Here is a 10,302-nt window from a genome sequence, read left to right as displayed (position 1 = left end):
GTACTTGCTTGGAGTAAATTTGAGTATTTAATATAGATTTAACTAATTGTTTTAAAATATGATTGTATTTATCACTCACTTAAACCATTTCAGTACTTTTTACTGATGCTCAAAAGGTAGTCTGATTGAATTTAAATGTGTGACAATATTCCATATTTCCAAAAGACAAGTGGAAGTCTGTTAAAAGTGACATGATTGGCAAGCCTGAATAATATGTGATCTGTCTGTGTTCCCTGTGTAAAAAAATAATGTTCTTCCAGTTTAGTTTTGCAAAAATGAGTGAAAAGATGGCCTGAAAGAATGACAATCAAAGTTAGTAAGAGTAATTCACTGTCTGCTTTTTCAACAATATTCTAAACTGATCACTTTTCAACACAAACTAATTTTCTAAACAAATCCTATTTTGATACTCATTAAAGCCATCTTTGCATACTGTATATTTCTAAATTAATAATTACCATGAAGTGATGGTACACACACTTGGTATTTCGTTTTTTATCAAATACTATATAACGATGAATGCAAAAACAAAAAAGACTTATCATTCCTCAAACTACAGAGTTGAAGCATCTCATTAACCCCCACATGTCAGATAAGATTTCAATTGCCATTGGTTTCACTCATGTCAACTACAGTTTGCAGTGGTTGGTATGAAACCAATCACATACATTTCTCAGTTGGTATTTGACATTCATGTAGCTTCTACTTAAATGAATGGCTGTCAAGGTTAGAACGGCTTAACATAGTTTTATCGGTTTTTGTGTGTGTGTTAATGCCTTAACGTTCAGAAAAGTAACATGATCAATATTATTCCCTTTCTTTGCAATTACTGTTAATTGCAAATGTACATGATTTTACTCATCTCCAGGAGTCTCTAGTGCCTCAGAGTAAACTCATCATTGTTATCGTTGGTTTGTGTTTGTTGAGATGATGCTCAAATTCCAATTAGGAGCTGTGACTCCTACTGACTGGCCTACTTGGAAATATATTTATGTGTACATTTCTCCAACTTGTCTGTATGAAATTTTTAACACTTTCTTGTACGCTAAATCATTTATGCACCAGTATTGTCAAGTTTGTGATGGTTGACAGTTTTTCTGAAGAGTCCCAACCCCCCCTGGATTTTTGCATTTCCACTGGTTATATATATAAAAATAAAACAAACTGTATTTTTGCAAATACAGTTTTTCTAAAATGTAAGTTTTGTCATGCCCTTTTCATTGTGTATTGTGTGACCATTGAGGATGTCAACCATTTCAAAAGTTGTGTTCTAGCAATAGTCTTTCTCCTCAGATGGTACTCATTTGCTCATTGCAAAAAAAACATCTAAAGAGCCCGTGTATAGCCAGAGTCTGCTATTTACAAAAACATCCTGCAATACTGTAATAGTAAATCGAGGCTTTATCAGTGACTGCAAAAAGGGAAATAACAAAAGGAAAGGAGATACCTAGTCAGTTGCACAACTGAATGCATCCAACTGAAATGGGTCTTCCGCATTTAACCACAGTGGGAAAAGGAGAACATATTCTATCTTTAATGAGGAACGTTTTGCCCGACCACAAGGAATACATCCTATAGATAGGGCTATGCCTGTATTATGTTGTAACCCTAACAGGTAGTGAGAAAGGATATGAGGGATATATCAGTGACTATGATCACATACTGTGTAGAGTTTGGACTATGGCTTGTATATGCCACTCCCAGAGAGGTACCAGGGATTAATTTATTTTTAAATTGTGCTGCCTTATAAGAAATGAAAGACAGGGTAACTTGATGACATTACAGTTGGTTATTAATGGTCTTAGTGACACATTAATAGTTTCATCCCAGTAATTTTCAGTATAACACATAATATCATGATGAATGATGTTAGACTTGGCCTTTGGCTATATGAGGATGATAATGGTTATGATGGTGTTGATGATCGATAACATTTGGCTATGATATATGGTTTTAAATCGTCATCTATTTTAAGCCCATGTCCTATAGGTGGTTGACTGCTAATAAGTCCTTTAGTTATATTGTGTTTTAGGTACAACCAGCGTTTGTAGTTTGTCTATTTTCATATTTATTAACCTGATACATTGGTGGAGAAATATAAGGTAAAATATTACATAATACAATGTTAATGTATCTCTGGAAGGAACTAAAATATGTTGCGTTGGCGTACAAGGCACTTTTCACAGTTCTGCGAAATGTAGCTCGAATTTCCTGAATATAGCAAGGTCCAGCAGACGCGTGCTCAGGGCGGGGTTTGTGTGAAGACTCATTTTATACAGTGTTCGTATTGCATGGCCGGGTGCCCTGGGTGTCGAGGGATTTCGCTTAAGGACCAATGGAATGGTCTAAAATGAGACAACTCCGCCCACCCGGGGTACCAGGCCATGCAAAAGTGACTAGCCCAATGTCACCAGCGTGGGTAGTCTCTCTGTTCCTGTCAAGAACACAGCTGAGCGATGATTCAATTGTCAGCGGCTGTGAAATAGATCCAGTTGTTGCTGTATGCCCCATTCATCTGGAGGAGATTTGTCGAATAAAAAAAACGAGATATTAATCTCGAGCGGATCGTATATCAAACATACGGGGAAGTATTGCTTTATTCCATCTTGGACTAATCCTTGGACGGAATATTCATATATCTAGATTGTACAGGTGAGTAGCCTTATTGGTGAGATGTTATCTTTGGCCAGTAATTTTTTTCCAAAATGATTTAAACAGTTTAACCCCAATAATAGAACGTGTGAGATGTAGGATATGGCTAGCCTGTAGGACAGAGTGTTGATGTAGGCTGTAGGAATATTTTTTGAATTATTGGGAGTTGAGTTTAGTCGCCTAGGGAAAATTGTGATTGTGAGTTTGATATAATAGCATTCTGGATATGGTATAAATGCGTCAGCTTTGGCATTTGTATTTATTTGGGGATATCTGGTGATTTCTGGGTATGCACATGTGCATTCAGCTCCGTTGCGCATTTATGTTCAGCAAGCGCTGGTAGGCTATTTAGTCGGTTTGTCATGAACGTTCCACAAACACTAGCCTTATTTATTTGAGCCTACCTGGTTTTAATTAACATAATAGCCTTTGCCTACCATATTCTGCCGTAGGCTACAAGGTCCTTCCTTATAATTTGTGCCTGGATGTGTTTTGATAGGACGCATAAAATCCATTGATTACATTTCCTCACTTCCATGACAACACAAAGACATAGGTAGTGTGTCATATTATAATTGTTCACTTGCCTATTCCTCTTGGATCAGTGGGATGGCATGAAAAGTGTTACTGTGTGTCACTGTCATCCATGTATGGCACTTACAGTAACATCTCACAGGGATGCAGCTGAGTAGTTTGACAATCGGAGCAGAAAGTGCAAAGTACCACATAGCAGAAGTAATTCAACCCATGGGTTATTACTGTTAACTAACCAATCAAACATGGCAATCATTACAGGCACACAGAAGACAAACAGTTACCAAATCCATATGGAGGAGAAATTATGTTTTTTACTAGATTTGTTGATGACAACTTATTGTGTCCACATTAGTACATTTATTGATACATACTAATTACATTTTATTTTATAGTGTTGTGTTTTAAAGTAATGCTTTATAATGGAGCTGGAGAAATTTATAATGGCATACTTCACAGCTTGTGCAGAACAGAAGTAATCTTTTAATAAGATAGTGAGTAAGATGCCACCCACCTACATTGTGGTCACAGCTCACTGCCTGATTGATACAGATGTATGATCTTAATTTGATCACTCTGTTGCAGGAGAACTTTTCAGCAATGCAGGAATGTAACATTTGTAGTGTATTTGAGGTTTAAAAAGGCTTCGGAAATTTGTAATTTCCGTTTAGAAATTTCAGACTTGATTTTCCCTTATGAAAATTGTATCGACCCCTACAAAAATTTCAATTAATTATAATCCACTTAATAATTAACATTTCCTGTTGCTGCAGGATTATTTTCTTGCTGTAGCAAACATGCTCAATTTAATATCCTACATCTGTAGGCTATGTGAGTTGGCAGGGACCTCCCCTGCTGCTCCAGAGATGACTGGCACCCCCAATATGAAAGCACTCCGAAACCCAGCACACCATGGGATTTGTGTTCGTGCCATACGTGTGTGCCAAGTCCAGTGCTAATACAGGAAATATGGGCCCAGTGAAACTACCAGTTTCACACTACCAGTCATATAAGTAATGTTGGTAAATGTCAGGTGTTAAACAATAACCCAAGTTTAGTTTCAGTTTTGGGAAATGAAAGGGTACAGTGTTAGGCATTGATTCACTCATTCAGGGTCAGGCTGTGGGTGTTTATGGTAGCTGCAGCTGTGAACTGCTGTCCCCTGCCTTTGTTAGGGCAAAAGGGGATGCTTTCCATGTGCATGATTAGATATTTGTTGGTATTTTGCAACTGTGTGTGTGCACATGTGTGCATATGTGTGTGCGTGACTATCTGCAGGGCACTGAGTCCTCTGTTTATTGCACCTGTAGGAAGACTGTTTTGATGTCTGTGCGGCGGGTGTCTCCATGGCTGTGTGGACACGTCACTCTGGGCTACGGCCTCTTTCTCCTGGTCGCCCTTCCAGACCTCACCACAGGTACCCATCTCCCTCCCCAACCACCCACCCTAACCACCCACAATTGCCCACCCCGGTCATCACCTCTGCTAGGCATCCAAGTTGCACCACCATGCACTTGTTGAAACAGTCACCACTGCACCCGAAAGCTGTAATCCATTGACACTCAGCCCTCTCCCCAGACCTGCAAGACTCCTCCTCCCAGACTCCACCTGTCTTACTCCATCCATACTACTGTATCTATTAATAAACTCTCTACCAAAAGCTTTTTCCCTCTTCAACCTGAATCACAGAGCTTTGAGATACAATAACTGCAGGTTAGATTCAACAATAAGGTCTAACAACTGAACTGTATGCCTCATCCGCAGGCAGGCAAAGGAATTGCAGCCACCCTCTGGTGCCAGAACACGGGGGCTTCCGCTGCGAGCCCTCCCCCTGCCGAGGCTTCCTCCAGAAGAGCTTGATCTACTACTTCTGTGAGCCCGGCTACACCCTCCCAGAAGAGGTGAACAGCTCGCGCTGCCTCCACGGCAAATGGATCCCCAGCGTGCCCACCTGTCTGTTCACACAAGGTGAGTGTAGTGGACTGAATCACCACAGCCGAGGGGGAGGAGGGGTAAACCTTTGCACCTAGTGTAATGGACTAGAGCAGGGATGGGCAACTTTGATGGGGGTGGGGACCACAAAAATCTGAACTCATCATGACCCACATCCATACCCACACATGCAGTCAGAGCCCCACCTTGACAGCAAAACATTTTAGTGGCCCCCTCTTGACAGCAGAGAGAAAACATGGATGTTTTAGAGTTAATTTCTTGCAATTCTACACATTTTGCCATGGGGCGGAGATAGAATGTTGCAGTTTTAAAGCAAGTTTGCTGCAATTCTACATGTTTTGCAATGGGGCGGAGAAAAGATTTTGCAATTTTAGAAAATAAATTACACTCGTTCATTTCCTGCAATTCTACTCATTTTGCCATGGGACGGAGAAAAAAATTAGCCGTTTTTAATATGATATCTGAGTGAGAGTGACAGTGTGTGTGGAGTATGTCCATGAGTGACTGATATGAGATAAGTGTTAGGTCAACTGCAGTCAGGTCAAAGGTTGCAGTGTGATTTAAGGTAGGTCCTGTACTCAATGACTCACCGACTTTGTAAATGCATTAACTCAAACACCTAACAATTACTTTGCCTGGGCTGTATGAATGCATAGAGGTTGTGGGTTGATGATTTAAATGCTACATGGCTTTCTTCCACATAGTCATCTCATAAGCTGATTAATAGCAATGCTATGACCACCCTCCTTCATTCGTCCTCTTATTGGATGTGGAAGAGGCAAGTGGAAGCATGCACTCTATCCACTCTATACCAGTAGATTTAAAAGCTATAACCCTTATGTACGCATGACCGTTGTGCTATAGTTTCAATGGCCTTGAGTATAGCCTTCATAGGCTTTGAGTGGCGCTAGAGAGGAGCTGAGCAGTGTGTTAGGATGGTGTGTGGCCTGCTAAGTGCTAACATTCGATTGTTGTCACTTTCTGGTACCAACCCCTTAGTTCCATACGAGGTCAATGACCTACTTGGTGAGATGCAAAAGCCGACAGAGCAGATTCTTAACATGCTACATTAGAGTCATAGAGCCAGTCTTGCTTCCTCTTTCGGCCTGTGCTGCATCGAGGCAGGAAACCAGCATCAAGAAACGGAAAGTGAGCAAAGTCACCAAACTAACCAGTCTCTTTCCTCTACCATATTAAACCTCACGGAAATGTACTGCGTCATGGGTATAGGAAACCACACCGCCAGATGCATGACTCCCTTTGAGAGACCATGTATTATACTGTCGATATGTGTGTCAGTAGTGTGTTTCCCCAAAATTATGTGTGTACTTACTGAATGTATTTGTTGAGTGTGTTGTAGCTCTGGTCCAGGGTGTTAATGTGCGTTCAGGGGTATTAGTGAGTGCACACACTAACGCACTGGACCAGAGCTAAGTGTGTTGTAGGTAGTTGATGGGTGTGTGTGTTGATTGTTTGTGTTGTGTTTTCTCTCAGACAACTATGAGGACCAGGTGGCCCACTCACTCCCCAGCGTTGCCACGACGGCGGTGGGCGTGTCCATATTCCTCCTCACCACCACGGCCTGCTTGGTGATCAAGTCCCGCCTTTTCCCCTGTCACTCACATAGGTAAGCGCATATGACTGGCTCTTATCCCTGTCACTCACACAGCTATATTCATACGACTGGATCCTCTAAAGCAGTGTGGTCACTACTAACCCTGGTCCTGGAGCATTAGTGAATGTAGGTTTTGTTCCAGCCCAGGACTAACACACCTGATTCAGCTAACCAAGGTCTTGATGATTGTAAATTGGTAATGTATTCAGAAATACACTATACTACTACTATCTGTCAGGGAATAGAGGAGGGTTTTGGAGAGAGCAGGGTGAGAGAAACAGGGAATTACAGATGGACGGATATGTAAAATAGAAGAGGTTAAGTGAAGGAAAAACGGACAGATGGAGAGAGAGAGAAAGGAAAAAGAGGTACGGAGCATTTAAGTGGCCACGAGAGGGAGGAGAGATGAAAGAGTGAGAAAGAGAGGGATGAACTGGAGAGATAGAGAGATGGGGCGGCAGGTAGCTTAGTGGGTAAGAGCATTGTGCCAGTAACCGAAAGGTCGCTGGTTCTAATCCCCGAGCCGACTAGGTGAAAAATCTGTCGATGTGCCCTTAAGCAAGGCACTTAACCCTAATTGCTCATGTAAGTCGCTCTGGATAAGAGCGTCTGCTAAATGACTAAAATGTAAATGTAATGATTGGTTGAATCAGGTGTGTTGCTCTGTAGGGATGGTTACAGCGCTGTAGTGGCATTGTAGAGTAGAGGCTTGGAAATGCATCACATTCTGTAATGAAAGCATCTTTATAATAACCTCCCGAGTGGCGCAGTGGTCTAAGCTGTGCCACTAGAGATCCTGGTTCGAATCCAGGCTCTGTCGTAGCCGGCCGCGACCGGGAGACCCAGGGTAGGGGAGGGAATGGCCGGCAGGGATGTGTGTGTGTGTGTGTGGTAGAGTATGGCGTTTGCAACGCCAGGGTTGTGGGTTCGATTCCCACAGGGGGCCAGTATGAAAAATAAAAAATAATGTATGCACTCACTAACTGTAAGTCGCTCTGGATAAGAGCGTCTGCTAAATGACTAAAATGTAAATGTTATAATCTGATGAGTGAAAGAGGAAGAAGAGAATTCAGTGGTTTGATAGGCATCTTGTTATCATCAGTGGTGGGTGTTTCATAGCTGTAGTATCTGTTAGATTGTAGATAACTCCACCCACTGTGTGAGTGCTGTGTCTTTGAAGTGATCTGATCATCTCTCTACTGTTGTTCAGCAGGCGCTCCTCTGACCAGATGGATCTGATGGTGGATGGCCTGCCTGTGTCTCTGCCCACCTATGAGGAGGCTGTCTACGGGAGCTGGGGGCAACACCTGCCCCCCTGCAGAGGGCCCACCCAGCTCCTATTGGCCCAGGAGTCTCTAGGTCCATCATTAGCTCACAACCAATCAGATTACAGTCACTGTATCCATCCATCCAATCAACGCCCCGAGATCCTTCCTCCCGCTTACGAGGAGATCCAATCCCGTCAGAGTGAGGTGGACGTGCAGGCCTTACAAGTTGCACTTTCCGATGATAAGGACATTTGAGTGACTGGCGTATTTGTGTTACCCACCAATGAAATGTAAAATCATGTGCTCAGGCACTTATATGGATTCAAGCCTACCAGCATGGATCCACTTTCTTATCAGGTTTCAACCTTATACATAGCACACCAGTTCTGATTGGCTGTTTGTAATGTTATGAGAAGTATCCTGCCATGGAGACATGGTTTATATCCCATCAGTGATGGGACCAGAGCCTCGTTTGTTGAGGTGACTTTGGTAATGCCATTACTGTTACATCACAGGGACCTGCACATCTCTATTGTGACTGATTGATTGTGCACTATGGGTAAACCCAGCTGGTGAGAGTGGAAATGGAGGTTACTCTCCCTCCTTTCATTTTTGTTGGTTTATGATTTGAGATAATGGCAGAATTGTAGCGTTGATATGGAAACCAGCAGGCGACTGGACAGTGGACACAGAGATCACGTGCTGGTCAGTTTAGGAGTTAAATCTGTGTTCGCTCTCCCCTGAAACATATTTTGAGTTCTAGCTACAACCCAGTCCAATTTTGACTGGCATTTTTGGGAATGGTGACAGACTGACCACATGGAAGCGTTTCACTTCCTACACCCACCAGGCACGCACTTGACACCCTCCACCATGCCAAGCATACCCCACACCAAGTTTCCACCAACCCCTCTCTCCTCCACCGCCCTGTTCCCACCTTTCACCTCTCCTCTATCTGCTTTGGGGAGGGTGGGGGGCAGAAACCCCCGGGATGTACTTATTTGTTATAGACATTGAATGTAGTTGTTTCTCTTTTTCTTTTCAATAGAACAAAATGTAATGGATGTATGTAATGTAACATTTACATAATATTGCAATTATTGTATTGCACAGAAGATTAAAAGTCAACATTGTTAAACCTCTTGGCCTTACTCGGTTATGGTGCTCTCTGGGACGAATTAGTCAAAGGAAAGTAGATCACATGGTTGATCTGAGACACAGTTTGCACCCCAATGCCACTCTATTACCTATAAAATGCATTACTTTTGACCAGAGCTCTATAGGCAATGGGGCGCCATTTGGGACACAGCACAGACAGAGCTAGTCTAATAACCAGCTCTTGTTGTGCCATGTTGAATAATTAAGTTAAAGTTCTATGTGGGAATTTCAGCTTAAAGCGGCAATCAACAGTTGAAACAATAACAAAGTCCACCCCCGTTTCGGTAAAAAGCTGAGGGATGGGGCTGGAGAAATGTAACCACTCTCAAATTCATAGACAGAGCTATGGATGTGTTTTAGCGATGTTTTGAGGCTATATAATGTTGTTTACATTTTCTTTGTTTTAAACATTGGCGTAAAACAAGCTTGGGGCTCTATTCAATCTGTAAAGCTGAAGCATTACATATTCCGCGATAGAAGAGACTGCATTCACGGTAAATGCTGCATATGTCTGCTCAATCGTAAATTACCTTTACATTTCTATGCTGGAATCTGATGGGGTATGACAGTTGAACTAAGCTCATGAGGCATTTATAAGTTATATTCTTCAAGAATCAACAGGTACATATGAGTCCAACAATGGATGCAGCAACTGCTGATTGCCCCTTTAACCTGCCTGAGCTAAAGTTCTAACATGGGATTTGACATGCTGACCAACGAATTATTTTATGTTACACACAACTTTGTACAAGCAGGATGGCCAGGGCAAGGCACTGTTAGGGAAGTTGAGTAGACTCACTTTAACTTGTCAAGCCTGCTTACTGTGTCCAAATGGAGAAGTAAAACATCCGCTTATGAGGAATGCAGAACTACTATACTGACCTATTTACTGGAATCAGTTGAGTAATGACTCTGTGTGTTTAGCCCTGATTGAGGTTTTAATTATAGTGAATGGAAAGACCCATTGACAAAACAGAGTTGGTACATTATGGTTGTTTCCCCATCAAACAGTTTCAAGTAGGAAGTGATACGCAATAGAACATACACTACCGGTCAAACGTTTTAGAACACCTACTCATTTAAGGGTTTGTCTTTATTTTTTACTATTTTCTACATTATATA

General features: G+C 42.0%; 1 protein-coding gene across 2 annotated transcripts; it reads left to right on the top strand.

Annotated features, from left to right (window-relative positions):
- Positions 1 to 2,340: 2,340 nt before the first annotated feature.
- Positions 2,341 to 9,160, top strand: LOC121567528 (sushi domain-containing protein 6). 2 transcript variants are annotated; one of them, XM_041877649.2, is made up of 5 exons: positions 2,341 to 2,652; positions 4,497 to 4,603; positions 4,951 to 5,154; positions 6,634 to 6,766; positions 7,968 to 9,160. In XM_041877649.2, exons 2-5 carry the CDS (start codon positions 4,510 to 4,512, stop codon positions 8,275 to 8,277), a joined length of 741 nt encoding a protein of 246 aa, XP_041733583.1. In that variant the 5' UTR covers positions 2,341 to 2,652; positions 4,497 to 4,509; the 3' UTR covers positions 8,278 to 9,160. The 2 variants fall into 2 exon arrangements, with proteins under 2 accessions (XP_041733583.1, XP_041733582.1); XM_041877648.2 differs by having other exon boundaries at positions 7,965 to 9,160.
- The last annotated feature ends 1,142 nt before the right edge of the window (positions 9,161 to 10,302 follow it).

This window comes from Coregonus clupeaformis, chromosome 6, assembly GCF_020615455.1.
Source record: "Coregonus clupeaformis isolate EN_2021a chromosome 6, ASM2061545v1, whole genome shotgun sequence".
NCBI lineage: Eukaryota > Metazoa > Chordata > Actinopteri > Salmoniformes > Salmonidae > Coregonus > Coregonus clupeaformis.
This window is presented reverse-complemented; position numbering and strand designations above follow the sequence as displayed.

What these genes read in the sequence shown, in the direction of transcription:
- LOC121567528 (XM_041877648.2), top strand. Translation starts at nt 4,510, where the DNA reads ATGTCTGTGCGGCGGGTGTCTCCATGGCTGTGTGGACACGTCACTCTG. An exon ending in CCTTCCAGACCTCACCACAG is followed by an intron (nt 4,604 to 4,950) that starts GTACCCATCTCC and finishes CCTCATCCGCAG; the next exon opens with GCAGGCAAAGGAATTGCAGC. An exon ending in CACCTGTCTGTTCACACAAG is followed by an intron (nt 5,155 to 6,633) that starts GTGAGTGTAGTG and finishes GTTTTCTCTCAG; the next exon opens with ACAACTATGAGGACCAGGTG.